The sequence below is a fragment of the Lipophrys pholis genome (genome assembly GCF_963383615.2).
Source record: "Lipophrys pholis genome assembly, chromosome: 6".
Classification (NCBI taxonomy): Eukaryota; Metazoa; Chordata; class Actinopteri; order Blenniiformes; family Blenniidae; genus Lipophrys; species Lipophrys pholis.
Window position 1 is genome coordinate 34,554,294 of NC_137629.1, and position 17,496 is coordinate 34,571,789.

Below are 17,496 nucleotides of genomic sequence, written 5' to 3' on the forward strand. Positions count from 1 at the left end.
TGAAATTCATCAATCTTGTGGATTTTAAAATCATTCAAATACTTTATAGAGCAAAGAATAACTTACTGCTGGGAAACAATCAGAAATTGTTTCACTTGTATGTGTGTACATGTGTATATATTTATATGTGAAAGATGACGAGGATAAAGATTGTAAAGCCAAATGTGACAGGAGGTTCAGATGAAAGTAAATGTGTGACCAGCTGAGATATGATGGACACGTCCTCTGCTGGGTGAGTCTAGTCAGGATAGAGGGAAAGATGAACGTCCTGGATGAAAACTCAGACTTGTACTGCAGCGACGGATCATCTTTCAACAGGACCAGACGCACACAGCAGCAAGTTTATTCTTAGTAAATCTGCAAATATTTACAATAAAAACCTTTTTTTCTTCAGGTCATCATTATGAGCCATTGTGTGTCCAATGTTGAGGGAAAATTATTATTTCAATCCATTTGGGATAAAAGGCTGTGAATACTTTCCAGATGCTCTTTATATTTCTTCACATTACTGCGACACCTTCGTGCATGTATTCCTGCTAATCTATATCTTTTTTGTGCTCATAAGTTGAAATTAAAAATCATAGAAAATGGAAGTCATGTAATAACAATGTGAGCAAAGACAAGAGTCAAGAACTTGACGTGGAGCAGCGGGAAATTGACAAAGAGGCAGTTCGAGTCAAGAAATGAGAAATGTTGTATTAAATATTTAAAAACTTTCCACACAGACAATGCTCAGTTATCAGGCTTTACATTGCTCAACAACACAAGACCAGAACTTTTACAACTTTACTGAAATACAACAAAAAAAGTGATAATGAAACGAAAGAAAGAAACTTGTTTCATGATCACCTCACAAGCACATGTAATTGAGTTAAATCCATTAATTACAATTAGATTATATAGGTGAGTCGATTCCTCCCAGTTATACGATTTCACTCAGTGACTCCCGAATGGCAAAGATCAGCAGCATCCAGTACATCTGAATGAATTATAGAATATCTGAAGTGTAAAAGGTGGGATCTTCAGGGTCTTCGTCTTTTATATTAGGGGTGACATAACATTTTAATAGAATTTTCTTCATTTTTTTGCGGATTAGTAAACTTCTGTTTGTCATCATTGAGTAGAAACTCCAACATGTCTGTTAAGTTAGGTACAAGTTAAAGTATTTCACAGTAAAACTATTTCTTTACATCAAAACATCAGAACGTACATGATTTGTAGTTTTATTTAAAGTGAACGCTTCAGCAGCTGGGCTAGATGGACACGCCGGGTCCATTCACTGCCCACTGGAAGAAGTCGCACTGTTTCCCCTTTTGTGAGCTGCAGGTGTAGAAATTCCTGCCATTATTGGGTCCTAGTTTCAGAACCGTCCTCATTAGGCAGCGTCTCCCGTGGTGACAAAGAGGGAAGTGCAGGTCTGCCCACTGCAACAGAGAAAACATAGCATCTCATTAAACTGGGCCGCAAACTTGCTGCAACACATCACAGAGCTCGTAGATGGACTAATACTTCAGGCACTTAAAGAAAGATTATTTTCCAGGGCGAGACAACGCCAGAAGAGATGAGTCGGTTGCCACGTTCACCTCAAAGAAGGTGCATTTGGTCTCTCTGGGAAGCGAGCAGGCATAGAAGTGGCGTCCTTTATTCACCCCGTCCTTGTGGACCACTCGGAGAACAGCTGGACGACGATGTGATGCACAACACGGAGCACCGGGACCCGTGGTCGCGGTGCTTTTCGCTGCTATTTCGTGTGCCCTGACACCAGTGAAGAAACAGTCCTATTAGTTTGAAATACGTTGGAGACAAACACACCAATAGCTGTCACATCAACACTTATTAGCAAGCACGCAGGCTCTCCGCCGCAGTGGGACGATGTGTGCTGGTAATAATTGTATATGCCTGGTATCTCACACTGCCCATTATTCAATCGGAACTTTCTTCTTCTTTTTTTTTAACAATGTTGTAATAAAACTCCAGTCAGAAGCTTTTTTTTTTTTTAATCCCACACATCTCCCTGAAGTTGCAAAAAACTTCTCTTATTATAAACTTATTCATGAATTGCCAAGTAAGAAATTCACTCACCCTGAGTTGAGGCTTCCATTTTGAGCTTTGTTACTGAGAAAGGCACTGTGATCAATTCTCATTTTCTTGGATGGGTGACTGTAGGAGGCCAGCGATTCCCCATTGGAGAGCTCGGCACTTTGCCTCTGCCAGCCACCAGAGGCATAATTGGGGCTTGTTGTCCCTTGGCAGACGCTGTATTTATAAAAACCTCCCTCTGCCGCCAAGGAATTCAAATGACTGCCGGCAGGGGAGAGCGGTGAGTTTACAGACTTTGGCTTCTCGCTCAAGTCAGAAAAAACAAGGGTGGAAGTCCCAAATGCAGACCGCCAGTTGACTTTCAGCTCCTCTTGTGGTTTTTTGAAGGCATTGCAGGGGTATTTAATCAACGGGGTAGCGAACGGCGACGCTTCGGGGCAGACGGCGTCTTTGTTGACTGTGGAAGTGAAGCCAGAGAAACGTTCATGTTCAGGCGCTGCGCTCAGAACGCAGGTTGTCGTTGGTTTTAGCTGAATAGATGAACACATTTCTGTAAAATCGCCCTCACCACTTCCGAAGAGAACAGATTTCAAGTCTTTGGTTGTGCCAGTTGCTCTGTCTCTATAGCTTTGGGCTCGTTTACAAGGCAACGGTTTCAAGAGAAAACGCAAAACTTTCGTTGAGTTTTGTGGCGCGTTTACGTGATAGCGTTGCTCTGAACCACTGGAATTGCTGCTTTTGGGAAAAGGGCTTCCACGGTGGAACTTTTCGAAAACCCTCGGGCTCTGTCATTTTGTTATTGGGCAAAATCAACACTCAAGTGCGAATAGCAAGTAATAATCCGACTTGTTGTCTGTCTGCCCATACGAATGTCCATTTACTCTCCATCGGTAATGTTTATAGTGCATTGTTCTCTGTGCATGTATGTGTGGTTTCATCTCAAAAAAAGAGCACCCACTGGTGTCTCAACATGAAAACCACATAACACGCACAACCACTGTGTTTTCACTTGAAACGGTGTCGTGTAAATGAGGTCTAACCCTCTAAAGCAGCACCCAGCTGGAGCTGCAGTAACCTCCTCTTCCCTCAGTATTGATTCACACCGTTTCTTCTTCTTTGTTTCATTCCTCGCCTGCTACACATGTTAGGAAATGACAATAACTTCTTCTTTGGGGCATGAAAAACCCTGATATACGAGACTATGCATGCAAATCACTGTCGCGTAGAAACACACTGTGCTACGTCAGTGTCTGCGGTGGGAATCCAGCTCGTCGAGTGGAAAGAAATTTGTCTAAAAGAAATATTAAAAATGAATAAAAAATGCAAGTCGGCCCATAGTTTAGTTTCTGCAACAGAGACGCAGCACGTCTGAGTTCAAAGCTGCGGAGAGGAAAAATGGCCAACTGACAGACTGGCTCATTATTTGGGCTTCAACATTCAAACACTCAGAAGTACAGAGGAGTCGGCCCACTTGACTGCCGTGTCACTGAGTGTTTGGTGTCTTGCTCAAAAGCACTTGAGTATGGATGTCAAGCTGTACGTGTTCTCGTTCAGCTGAAGAGCCGAGCTTCAGCTGCTCTTACTTTATCTCTTTTGAACAAAGACGTTCTGCCGCCTCATTAAGCTCAATGAGTGTATGGAATGGGAACGTTTTGCTCACCCCGGGGTCTCGGAGTGAGGCAGGCGTCGCAGGCGCTCGCCGCCGGCTGGTTGATGAGCGTGCACAGCTGACAGGCCCAGTCCTCTTCCTCCTTCTTAGTCACGTTGTCATGGCTCCTCTTGTTGTGGGCCCATCCCATCAGAGTGTTTCTGACAGGCAGCTTACTGGACAAATAATACGATAATATGCCTTAATTGTCGTAATTGATGAAGAAAACCACTGTGATGTGAGAAAGAAGAAATAGGTGCTTCACGAGCAAACTTGGGATGCACCGATACCAGTGTCTGGTATCAGGTCCGATACTTGAGCACAAGGGATATCCACGGTTTGGAGATTCTTTAATATTAAAGGGGACATATCATGCTAAATCCACTTTTTTAGCCCTTAAATGCATTTTGTTGTATATTTAGAGTGTTTAGAAGTACAGAAAGGTTCAAAGTAGTCTCTTCAGGTGCTCCGTTGATATCTTTATATTCTGTTTTGGTCATATTTTGCGATCGGTTTCGATTTTTCTATTCTCTATTACGTTTTTTGAACAACGACGTCACAGTATTCTCAGCAGAACTGCCAAATTAGGACATCGACACTTCGAGCAATCCGCCATTTTTGTTTCTCGCTGCGATTTTGTAGTCCAACCGAAGTTACGAGAGGATAAGTGGAAATGTTCGGTTGTTGGATGTAGTAACCCACAAGCTTCGTTACACCGTCTCCCAGCATCAGAACCTTTTCCAAGTGCCTGGTTGAGTTTTATTTTTCACAGAAATGTACCCACATCTGTGGGTAAGGTCATTTTTGTGTGCGCGAATCACTTTAAGGACGACTGCTTCAACAACCTCCGTCAGTATAAAGAAGGATTTGCCGAAAGACTTGGTCTGATTGAGCGGTCAGTTCCTTCTATCTATGGAGACGACGAACAGAGCACTTCGGTAAGCTGTATATAACGCTAAAAAGTGTGATGATAAGACGTCCCTGTCATTGTTTTGTTAGCATTAGCAGTTGCACCGTCTTCATATGTTAGCGCTGTGTGCTCGTTTTAGATTAGAATGTAACTTCTGTGTTAAATAGTCGTTGTAATACAGGCAGTATTGTAGTAGTGGGCATGGATGGAGAAGTTAGTGTAAATATAGTAACACACCATTGCGTTACATCCATATGAAGACGTTGTTCTTCAGGTGCATCATGGTCATTTTCATCTGGCTCCGCCGGGTCCGACTCTGGCTCCAACATGTATGGCTGGATGGACAAATCTTCCCTTGTTGACATTTTGTAAATAATGTGTGAATATAAAGTTTCTGCGCCGCTAGATAATTGTATCTGTTCTATCAAACTACAAAGATGGCCGAACAGGGTGGCGTTGAACCGAGTGTCACCTCTGCAACCTGGAGAGGAGGCGGGGTATGAAGAGACCGCCCCAAAACCAGTTGCTCTCAGAAGCACATCAGAAAAGGGGTAGAAAAGGGGCCTGTGGAGCTCTAATAATGAGGAATTCAGACCCAAGCATTGCAGTTCCGCGTTGTATAGACCACAACTGTATGATTTATATGTAAAAAGGAAGGATTTAAAAGCATGATATGTCTCCTTTAATGAGAATGTGAAAAGTAAGTCAGGCTGTAAATTATGCTCTGACAAAATATTAAGAGGAGAAAGAAAGTTCAAACAACACCAGCAACTTCCTCAACAGAGACATCTGGACCTGCAGAGTTTGCTAGAGCCATGCTACATGCTAAAGAGTTTTCAATGCTACATGCTACACATGATTACAGTCATGACTGATGCACTCATTAACAGTAAGCTTCTAAAATACACCGAGCGAAGTGCTACACACTGCGCTATAATAGTAATGATAATAATAATAATACATTTTATTTGTTAGCGCCTTTCATACACCCAAGGTCACTTTACAATACATGTTAAAAATGCAGTTAAAAACATATAAATAACAACAAAACAATACAAAAACATAGACTGAAATAGTTTTAAGAAGAATAGGCTCGTCTAAAAAGCTTCTGTAGCCTGTTAGAAGTGTGCTTAGTGTCGACACCGGCTGTGTGGCGGAGGTTTGAGGCGATGCATAGCTTTCACATATTGTTTGCTTACGGAGTATGAATGAAGCTTTATGGCATTTAATAAGTATACACTGCTCAAAAAAATTTAAGGAACACCTAAACAACACAGTGTAACTCCAAGTATATCACACTGGCGTGAAATCAACCTGTCCAGTAGGAAGCAACACTAATTGTGAATCAATTTCTCCTGTTGTGCAAATGAAACTGACAACATGAGGAAATGAGCGGCGACTAGCAACACAGCTCCTATAAAGGAGGTTCTGCAGGTGGTGACCACAAACCATGACGCTGTTCTCCTGGTTCCTGGCTGATGTTCTGCTCACTTGTGAATGCAGTTAGTGTTCTCAGTCCTGGAGGCAGCAGGAGGCGAGTCTACAACCAACACAAGTTGCTCAGGTTGAGCAACTCATCCAAGGCGGGACATCAATGTGAGCTGTCTCCCAGTACAGTGTCCAGAGCATGGAGGAGACACCAGGAGACAGGCCAGGACACCAGGAGACGTGGAGGGGGGCGTAGGAGGGCAACAAGCCAGCAGCAGGACCACTATCTCCTCCTTTGAGCAAGAAGGAACAGGAGGAGCCCTGCAACATGACCTCCATCAGGCCACTAATGTGATGTTTCTGCTCAAACTGTCAGAAACAGACTTCACCAGGGTGCTACGAGGGCCCACGTCCACCAGGGGGGGCTGTTCTTACAGCCCAACACCCTGCAGAGCCATTGGCATTAGCCAGAGAACGGCAATATTGGCAGATTTTGCCAGTGGCGCCCTGTGATCTTCACAGATGAGAGCAGCTTCACACTGAGCACATGTGACAGACGTGATAGAGTCTGGAGAACGTGGAGAACGTTCTGCTGCAGCAACATCCTCCAGCATGAGCGGTTTGGCGGTGGGACAGTAATGGTGTGGCGATGCATTTCTTTGGATGGCCCACAGCCCTCCATGTGCCAGCCAGAGATAACCTGACTTCCATTAGGTACCGGGATGAGGTCCTCGGAGCCAGTGTGAGACCAGATGCTGGTGCAGTGGTTCCTGGGTTCCTTCTGATGCAGGACAATGCCAGGCCTCATGTGTCTGAAGTGTGTCAACAGTCCTTCCATGATGAAGGTCTTGATGCTCTGGACTGGCCTGCCCGTTCCCCAGACCTCAATCCAACTGAGCTCATCTGGACATCATGTCTGGTTCCATCCACCAACCACATGTTGCACCACACTGTCCAGGAGGTGACTGATGCTTTGATCCAGGTCTGGGAGGCCATTCCTCAGGAGAACATCGCTCAGGAGAACATCCCTCAGGAGAACATACCTCGGGAGAACATCGCTCAGGAGAACATTCCTCAGGAGAACATTCCTTGGGAGAACATCCCTCGGGAGAACATCGCTCAGGAGAACATCCCTCAGGAGAACATTCCTCAGGAGAACATTCCTCAGGAGAACATCCCTCGGGAGAACATCGCTCAGGAGAACATCCCTCAGGAGAACATTCCTCAGGAGAACATCGCTCAGGAGAACATTCCTCAGGAGAACATTCCTCAGGAGAACATCCCTCGGGAGAACATCGCTCAGGAGAACATTCCTCAGGAGAACATCCCTCAGGAGAACATCCCTCAGGAGAACATCCCTCAGGAGAACATCCACCGCCTCATCAGAAGCATGCCCAGGCGTTGTAGGGAGGTCCTCCAGGCAGGTGGAGGCCACACACACTGCTGAGCCTCATTTGGACTTGTCTGGAGGAATTTTACCTGACTTTGGATCAGCCTGCAATGTGATTCCACACTTTTATTTTGATAGGATTCCAAATCCAGACCTCCATGAGATAATCATTTTGATTTACATTTATCATTTTTATGTTATTGTGTTCTCAACATACTCTACTATACATTGAATAAAGACTTTCAACTGCAATATTTAATTCATTGAGATCTAGGATGTGTTATTTGTGTTCCTTTTATTTTCTTGAACAGTGTATATATAAATAATCAATATTCTGTATCAGCAAGTAGCTAAAGCGTCGAACTTGTACATGTGATATTGGTGCATCCCCACCTCAAATGTGTACTTGAATCACTAAACAGTCATTAACAATGAACAGAGTCTCTAACGTGCTTCATATAAGAAAAGGTTTAGCTAGAATTAAAAATATTACAGAGATTTACAACAGATAAACGGCTGCGACTTAGAATTGTATTTGAGGAAAACAAAAAGGAAAGAAACTGTGGAAAAAGCCTAATGATGATATTCTTTCTTTTGGAAGAACATGTGATATGTGTTTATTTGTTGGAGGTATTTCAGTATATTGTTTATGATCCATGTAAAGTACGATTGTCTCTAGGTTAATATTATAGTGTGAATTGTTTTACAGTTGAGAACTAATTTTAGAATGTTAGTGTTGCACTTGTGCAGTGTGTGAGTCTATGTAAACATCAATTTGCCTGATTAGCTGTATTTACAATTACTCACAATTAGTCAAAAAACGACTCCAGCCGTGAGCGGAACATGATTATGAGAGCGTTCAGACACAGAGGTAATTTTAACTCCACAAACACGTGCAGCTCTGTGGCTGCAGATATGCAATGAGCCGCCTGGAGCGTACACGTTGCTGCGCCGACACTGAGCACAACTATGTTTGACGAGACGGCAAATCTGCAATGCCAACAGTCATGGGGGGGGGGGGGGGGCTTTCAGCAAACTTCTCAGATTGCTTTATCAGCTGTGTAATGCGTTGTAAGGGCTTTAGACTCTAACCCCTTCGCAAAGCTTTGCTCAAACACAGCCCAGGAGGTGTTGAGCCGGTGCCTCGTCTGGCAAACACAGCCTTATATGCGCATTAATTTTCCCCCGTAACACTTCCCACTTCCTGCCAAGCCCATCTGCCAGCAAAGATGGCCCCTCTAAATTTGAACATATTATTTAAAGAGCTTTAAAACTTTCTGCAAAGACGAGCTTTTCCACGACAACACCTAGATTTAGCGGCGTGTCGCCTTGTGTGCCGGCAGCACATTTTTACCAAGAGAGTATTTAAGAACTGAAATGTAGATATTGTTACGTTACAAGACGAGTTAAGTTTTCATCACATAATGACAATATTTCAGTTTACACTGGTTATGGCAGCAGGATAACATAAAATAAGACATTCATAGTGCTACAGCTCTGCTCCGTTTGGATGAGATGTGTTTGAAGGTACGTTCAGATGCTCTTCAAAGGAGCGACCCTGACAAAGCAGCAGGAAAATATCTTCTCAAAGGAGTGAAGCTTGATAAGGGTTTTGTACCTGATGTCAAGCGCACTGGGATCTCCTTTCTGACACTTCTCACAGAAGTAAGTCATCCTGCCGTTGTCTCCAAGACGACAGACTGTGGTGACATGGGAGCACCGGCCGCACTGGGGACGCTTGTACACTTTGTAATGTTTGTAGAGAGGAGAACCAGATTTGCGACACTGATAGACGAGAAAGGAAGGCAGACAAAACAGATAGAGATGAGATCGAAGACAGCGAAAATAGTTGGTTTTTTTAACTTGAATAACATGCTGGATAAACATCAAACGTGAAAGGGGCACATTTTAAAACTGGGTTCATTACATCAGATGGTGACGTTCTGCTTCCCTTTCCAAGACTGACTGATGCACTTTAAAGCGCCCGACACAAACTCTTCACCACATGGTCAGCTGCTGTTATTACAGTTATTACACTAAACATCTCAAACTGTTGTTGCTGCTGTACACATGCTATACTGTATATACTACAGATATTTGTATTTTTTTTTAAATTCTATCGTCTTATTCTGTCTATTTATTTATTCATTTATCTGGCTACACTGTGACCTGGGAAGTGTGTTTGGATCTCATCATGCGTGATTCGAATGACAAAATGAGTGAGTCGCTCTCCTCAGTCTGAGGTTTGGCTCTTTGATGGTAGAAGCTGAGGTTCACATGTGAAGCCTTTTACGAAACAGGGAGTCGAACCCGAGTCCGCAGAGCACTCCGACGCTTTGATATTAGTCTCATCATCTGCATCAGTGCTTATTTGGTTGAACAGGAAATATCAGTGTGTCTCTCATAACCAAAACTAAAAGTAAATCCAGTTTGTTGTTGTTGCTTGAATGGCATCATGAAGCGAAGAGCTTCAGTGATTGTCGAGACCCCGTTTACACATTTCAAGTGAAAACACATTGATTTTGCATTTTCGTGACAGAAAACTTGTATTCATGAGGTAACGGTAGCAGAAACACTGAAAACTATGTAGTTAAGATGCTCGGGCACCAGTGGGGGCCGTGTTACCTTCGCCAACAGAAGTTGGGCTGAGAAGGTTATGTTTTTGTTTGTATGTTTATTCATGTATTTATTTATTGGTTTGTATGTACTGTATGTATTTCACCAACTCTTCCCAAAAATAACTCACAAAAAATTGCATGAAATCTTCAGAGATGATTTGTCATCATCCAAGGACCAATCAACTAGATTTTGGCATATTACCGTTTTTATTGACTCCGAGCATCGTTGTCATGGATACAGATCCTTTAAAAATGCTATGAAAGTTTTGCGCTTTCTCTTAAAAACATTGTGAAAACTGAGAGTTGAGTGCTCCTTCCATCGTTTACCTGGATTTCAAACCTGAACAAACACGATGGATAAGTTGCTAAATTTGGTAGGTATATCAACAATATCCCACAATTGGGTTTTTTTGAGATTATGTGATTTATTAGGCTGATTATTTCAAATTCAATGAATGCATATTAAAGAAAACTGATAAATAAACATTTAAAGTTCACAACTAATCCTTTAAAAAAAGTTTCACCTTGTAAAATAGAAGAGTAAAATCACGAGTCATCTTCACCACGTGGCGGATCTGCTCGTCTGTCAGCTGCCGAACCTAAAAAAAAATAAATATTAATAAAGTACCCCCTTTAGTTCCCGTTCACAGCATGAGAGTGAATAAACATTATTTGTGCAGCCCTTCGTTCCAAAACAGAGATGCGAGGCACTTCACCGTCAGCAAATCAATAATACAAGCATATCAACAATAAAACAAGCAGACATGAATGGAAAAGAAATAAATAAAAAATGATGTAAAATGATGCAATGGAGAAAAATCACATAAAATACAGTCCTATTATTGGCAGCCAGGACCTGAGCCTGGTTCAGCCGCTGTGGAAAAACAGCACTTGTTGCTCTTTCAGGACACCGGAGGGCTCGGTAATAGAGGAGCGGCTCATAAAGCTCCAGTGGTCCCAGAACAAGTCGAGGCCAAAAGTCCCAGATTAATGTTTTGGTACAGTGTGCTATATTCCCATACCCCCGTGTAATACTTTCAATGGAGGGCACACATCCTAGCAGAGCGGAGCCCCTGGTAATAGTTGAATAGATGTATTCATACCGCAAAGTGTCTCTTACCTGCAGAGAATAGGTCAGTTGAAAATGACACTTTTCTTCGGTGGATTTTTGGTTAATCGTGATTTTCCCTAGATGCAATAGACACTCACATCTCTTTTGAGATTAACAAGATTGATTCAGAGCAGATTGATTCATCTTTTTCAGGTAATTAGAGCTCATACACACAATATACACAGACAAATACCAAGTTTGTTTATAAAGTGCTTTCATACAACCGCGGTTGAAAACAAAGTGATGTGCATGAGCAGTGAATTAAAACATAACACATAATAGGGGATACAACTAAAACGGGAATACATGGACTAAAACAGAAACCCAAGAAACCATAAAAACAGATCAATGCCTCACGCTGGGCTGAAAGCCAGTAAAAGTATGTTTGAAGGTTTTCATAGTGGACAAAGAAGAGGCCGGCCTGACGTGTAATCAATGAAGTTAAAATGTTAGTGAAGACACTGAAGCATGAAAGAGTTTGAGACAATAAATGGGATGTTAAGGTTCAAAAATTTGAAAAAAGTAAAAACAAACATACTATATGGTACGTACATTTTCCCTTTCCACCCACTTCCAAACAGATCGGAGGCAGATCTGTACTTGTTTGTCTCTTCCCTGTTTCACCCTCCTCATTGCAACGCATCACTCAATAAAACAAGGTCAAAACTTTTCTCTGTGAGAGACGTCTTGCATTTTCACAGTTTCTTATTCCTCTGTTGAACACAATCCATCATCTCCTCCATACCTTCACGGCTGGATGGAGGCCCGAGTCGAAGAGGGCTTCGTTTTTAATGATGTTGCCGACTCCCGGCATGATGGTCTGGTCGAGGAGAACGTCGCAGAGCATCCTGCTGCTCTGGCTCCTCACGGCCTCCTCGCTCCGGGAGGAGCTGAACATGGAGGAGCACACGTCCAGACTCTCCATGGCCTCCACCCGCTGCTCGCAGTCCTCCGTCAACCTGGGGGCAGACGGCGTTATTGTCAGGGTTAGGGTTATCAGGTCAGCTGTTGTTCTCTGAAGGTTACACGTTCAAAAAAAGCAGAAATCCTGTGTAAATAGGGTTAAAAAGAAAACCAATGAAGCATGTCTAGCTACTGACCACTGTACCAGGACGCTGCAGGTCATGATCGGGGTAAATGTCAGGTCCGAAAGGCAGCACCTCTCCTCCTACAATAGCCTCCGTCTTCAGATGGAGCCCAATGTAGGACAGACTCGTACCCCAAGGTCAGCTCCTGGCACCTCCATCTATCTAGACTAGGCTGCTGTCCTCGTTACCTTATTTCCACAGTGCTGTCAAAGAAGCACACTATGTCGCTGGTGAGGTGTATCTCCAGCGCCGGAGCCGAGCCCGTCTGGTCCTTCCGCACAACCGGGTTTACACGCATTGATCCGTTCATGCCGAAGTGGATTCTAGAGAGAAAGAAACAAAAAAATCTGCTTAAAGATGGGATAACTCAATTAATACTCGTTACACAGGGCAGGACTTCATTCCTGTCAGAGCTCTTGTACAATCACGTCTCCAGTCACATGCAACACACATAGATCCGTCAGTCCCGTGTCTCCGTTACTGCTGACACGTCACTCACTGCAGGTCTCCTCTTACGTCTACATTTTCCTTCTCTTTGGCACTTGAGCATCAAAAACACACATCTGAGAAGCTCAGAAACAAAAAAAACTTCTATATTGAAATGCGTTATATTTAATCACTTCAGATTCTCCGTTGCCTCATTTTAATGTATTTCCTTGTGAATTGCCTTGAAAACATAGCGCATTTTTTACTCTTTATTTCTTTTCCATTTATGTATTTATTTTAATCTTTTTTTTCTCCATCTCTCTTATGTATTTGAAAAATGATTCACCTATTGCATAATTTAGTTCTTCATAGTATTTGTTGCAGTCTCAGAAATATGCGCATATGTTTTTGTACATTCATATTGAAATCATAGTACTCAGTATATAGATAGATAGATAGATAGATAGATAGATAGATAGATAGATAGATAGATAGATAGATAGATAGATAGATAGATAGATAGATAGATAGATAGATAGATAGATAGATAGATAGATAGATAGATAGATAGACAGACAGACAGACAGACAGACAGACAGACAGACAGACAGACAGACAGACAGACAGACAGACAGACAGACAGACAGACAGACAGTAGATAGATGTGATGATAATGACAACAAAAGGAAGGCGCTCAATCTCCTCACGAACCATTGATGCAGTTCAGGCCCTTTTACACTGATACCAATGAAACCTGTGTTTATTGGGTGAAAAGGAGCAACTTTCATTTCTTTTGAAAACCTTGTTGTTCTCCAGCAACACAAACACGGGCACTGCCTTCCATGCACCCATGGCTGGATCTGGTACTGGACTGTATTGGTTCGACATGCAGGCAGCACAGCCCTCATGTTACTGTTTTGCCTTGTAGTTAGAGAATAGTGAGAATCTGAGAAAAAACACAATTTATTATAAATTACTTCTGGATTTTTTGTTAAAATAATAATCCTGATAAATGTTATCAAACAATATTTTAATCTGCTTTCGACAGTCAGCCAACCCAACTCATTAATTAGTTAGTTAGACTTTATTTTTTTCCGAACATGTATAAAAACTATGTTACTATGTGTACATACAAAAGAAATAAAAAGTTAAAAAAAATAAAATAAACATAGAGCCGATACATAACAAAACATTGTTTGAAAAAGGAGTGGGAAGAAGTACAAAACTTTTTTAATTTCCCCCCCTTATTACCAATTCTTTACTTTGTACACAGATATCCTAATAATTACATAATACAGCTATATAAATATCTGCCATATATACATTCTATACATAACTATATACATTTATACCATATATACACTCATAAATATCTATATAAATATATAATTACAAAACAAAAATATACTACATACATATCCTTATATATATATATACACATACATACACCTAAAAAAAAACCATCCCCATAAATAAATATACCATATACTTAGTTACAATCTAACAATCAACACTAATCTATTTAGAGACTATTCTATTTATAGAGACATACTTCCTCTTCTATATACTTCTTCAAAAATGTTTTTTGTACCTTTTTTTAAACAGATTTATATTTGCACTTTGTTTTATTTCTGTCTCCAGACTCCATAAAGTCGTGCTTTTCATCTTTGTTCGAACCTTTGGTTTTTTAAAGTTTAGATCTACCCTTAGAATATATCCCCCCTCCCCTTCACTAAACATTCCCTGTATATTTTTTGGCAATAGATTATTTCGCGCTTTCTACATTAATTGTGCCGTTCTGAATTTGACCAGATCCATAAATTTCAACATGTGTGATTTCATGACTAGCAGGTTTGTGTGATCTCAGTATCCTGTGTTGTTTATTGTCCTTATTGCTCTTTACTGGGTTGTGCATGGCGGCTGTAGAGTGGTTTTGTAGGTGTTTCCCCAGACTTCGACACAGTAAGTCAGATATGGCAAAAATAATGAGCAATAAAAAGTAAGCAATGATTTGTAGTCAAGAATATGTTTTGTTTTCCACAGAATTGCTGAGCATGATGCCGGTTTAGCTGGTATGTTTCCTACATGAGGTTTCCAGCAGACTTTAGAATCCAATATCACACCAAAACATTTAAGTTCCTGTACCCTTTCTATTTTAGTATTGTCTATTATCAATTCTACATTTCAATCTATTTAATGTCTCCCAAACAATATGATCTTTGTTTTGCTTAGATCTAATGGTAATTTCTTTTGGTCAAATCATAGTTTTCGTTTATGTATTTCAGTTGTGATTTCCTCCAAAGTCTGCTTCAAATTCTCGCCAGAAAGAAAACTATTGGTGTAGTCTGCAAACAAAACAAATGTCAGTACTAGCACCACTCTACACAAGTCATTGATGTTTAATATGAATAATTTCTGACCTAATATTGACCCCTGTGGTACCCCGCATGTAATGTTCATGAAATCAGATTCATGGTGGCCTATCTGCACAAACTGTTGCCTGTTCCTTAGACAGATCCACAGCCAGCTCAGTCCAACTCCCCTAATACTTTTCTAGTTTACTTAATAATATCTTATGATCAATGATATTGAATGCTTTTTTGTAGGTCCACAAATACCCCAATTGCAATTTGTTTATTGTCTATCCAGTTTGTGTTTTGTTATTACACAGGTTCTGTATAGACGTCCCAAAACTATTCCAGCTGCTTTATTCTGAGCGACCTGTTACTCAGTAAGTTCTTTTTGCTGGTTTGCCCAAACAGAAGCATGGTCCATGAGAGACAGTACTAGTGACTGAACTAGTCATTTGGTCAACCATTGTGGTTTCCTACAGTGTTTGAGCATGCCCATACTCCCACCCATTTTTTGCAATAGATTATTTATGTGACTGTTCCATGATAGCTTAGAGTCAACTATAACCCCGAATAATTTAGTTTCTTCTATTTGTTCAATTTCTGTTGGTCCAAATAATAATTTCAATTTGGCCTTTAAAGCAAAACAAAAAGTGAAGTTTCCCTCACAAAAACATGAAACAAGTTAATATTGCATTACCTTAAGTAAACTACATTGCCAATAAAAACGTATGGAATTTACAGTTTACTATATTTTTGAAATTTATATTAAACATCAAAAAAGTGTCTTTCATCCCATGAAAATTACATTTTTTTCAGACATTTCAAAAGACAGCAGGGGTGTAATTGAGGTTTTAAATCTTTCTTTATAGTCAATCCATGACAAGCAGCTGTCACTGTGTAATCTAACTCCATCCAAGCATGTCTGCAACAGCTTCCAGCTCAATTTAACATGTTGGAGGATTTCACCACAGATTATTTCCACTATTAAAGCTGTAAAGGCAAACTGGTAAATAAACAAGATGTTTGTGTCAAGATGAGCACAATTAGGAAATGTGTTTAAAATAAAGCATTATATTAGTTTTCATGGTGAAGTGATATTTTATGTGGCAGGGAACCATAATCTCACTCTTAATCTCAGACTTAATCCAGGAGAAATCAGGGTCACAATTTGTCAACTTTACCTAAAAGCTCTCGGACCAAAGTACACGAAGAGCTCCTTTCCCAGGGTTTGGACGCCGGTATACTGACAGCCGTGAAAACAGCGGGAAGCATCGTTTTTCTGTGGAAGTGGAGATTATTAGGGATTAAAAGAGGAGAAATTTGTTTCTGGTGCAAGAAAAGTTGAATAACAGACTTACATTTTTGAACCCGCCTCGGATTTCTTTCACCTTCTGGCCCTTTTTCACTCTGGAGCGGATCTTTTCTCCGTTTAATGTGCAGCCCGGACCTTCAACCATGTCGCTGTTTGCTGATTAAAACCCAGAAATGAGTTCTAAACGAGGAAAACCGTAAATTACTGTAACGTTTGTCTTCGTTTACCCGCCATTAGATTGAATTCTGCGCATGCGCCGGAAGGACTGTACCCGGAAGTGAGCATTTAAGGAGACAGGCAGCTCCCCCCCCCCCCCCCCTCATCAATAACCAGAGGTCTAATCCAGTCTCCTGGACAAAAGGTCTGGGGACAAAGTCAAAGTGCTAAAGATTTCCACATGGCTAAAACGTATTCAGAGAAAATTTAATATTTGTTAATATTCTTGCATTTCAAATTTAAATTACACAGTTATTATAACTATCTATCATTATAAACCTTATAAACTATTATTAATATACGTTAGCAATATTCTAAACATAATAAATCATCATTATAATCATGATGTTTATAATGATGATTACAAGTTTTAAACATGTAAACATTGAAAACATTGAACGTACCAGTTTCTGGTATTTTCCACTTGAGGGCGGTAGAGTATCGCTGTTTGGACCTGCATTCAACCTCCGAACAAACTGAAGTGCAGTATACTTTATTTATTTATTTATATATTTATTTATTTAGACTTCAATATATTTTATGGATTATCACAGATTTAGATAGAAAATTCAAAAGGTAGTTTTTAGTCTGCTTCACACAGCTACTTTATCGATGGTAAAAATTCTATCTGGCAAATTGTTATTTGCAATTAAATCAAATTTAAGACCAGGCCATTAGTACAATAACAATAAATAATTAATGCTCATTGGGACTGGTTACATTGGCATGTCGGGAGATGTCTCTATCATCTCACCACTCCTCCATCAGGTGAGTCAAATGAAATTGCCCCATGTGAACATAAGAGCATTTTAACGGCGTACCGTCTTCTCCACTTTGTCCCTGTAAGGTGTACCATCTGACTGAGGGGGAAAAAAACAACAACTATGTTTTAAAGGAATTGTGATTTGCATTATTGTCAAAAGATTTTTCTGCATGGCTTGCTTGTGTAATTGCA

At 40.9% G+C, this 17,496-nt stretch overlaps 1 protein-coding gene across 2 annotated transcripts; it reads right to left on the minus strand.

Moving 5' to 3' along the window:
- Positions 1-672: 672 nt before the first annotated feature.
- neil3 (nei-like DNA glycosylase 3) lies at positions 673-16,585 on the minus strand. Of its 2 annotated transcripts, none has more exons than XM_080466257.1 (10): positions 16,372-16,585; positions 16,195-16,292; positions 12,422-12,556; positions 11,891-12,104; positions 10,559-10,633; positions 9,035-9,201; positions 3,701-3,864; positions 2,083-2,497; positions 1,584-1,755; positions 673-1,424 (listed from the first exon to the last, which is right to left on the minus strand). In XM_080466257.1, the coding sequence occupies exons 1-10, from the start codon at positions 16,468-16,470 to the stop codon at positions 1,254-1,256; spliced, it is 1,710 nt and encodes a 569-aa protein (XP_080322383.1). In that variant the 5' UTR covers positions 16,471-16,585; the 3' UTR covers positions 673-1,253. The 2 variants fall into 2 exon arrangements, with proteins under 2 accessions (XP_080322383.1, XP_080322384.1); XM_080466258.1 differs by having other exon boundaries at positions 12,246-12,556; positions 16,372-16,560.
- Positions 16,586-17,496: the final 911 nt, after the last annotated feature.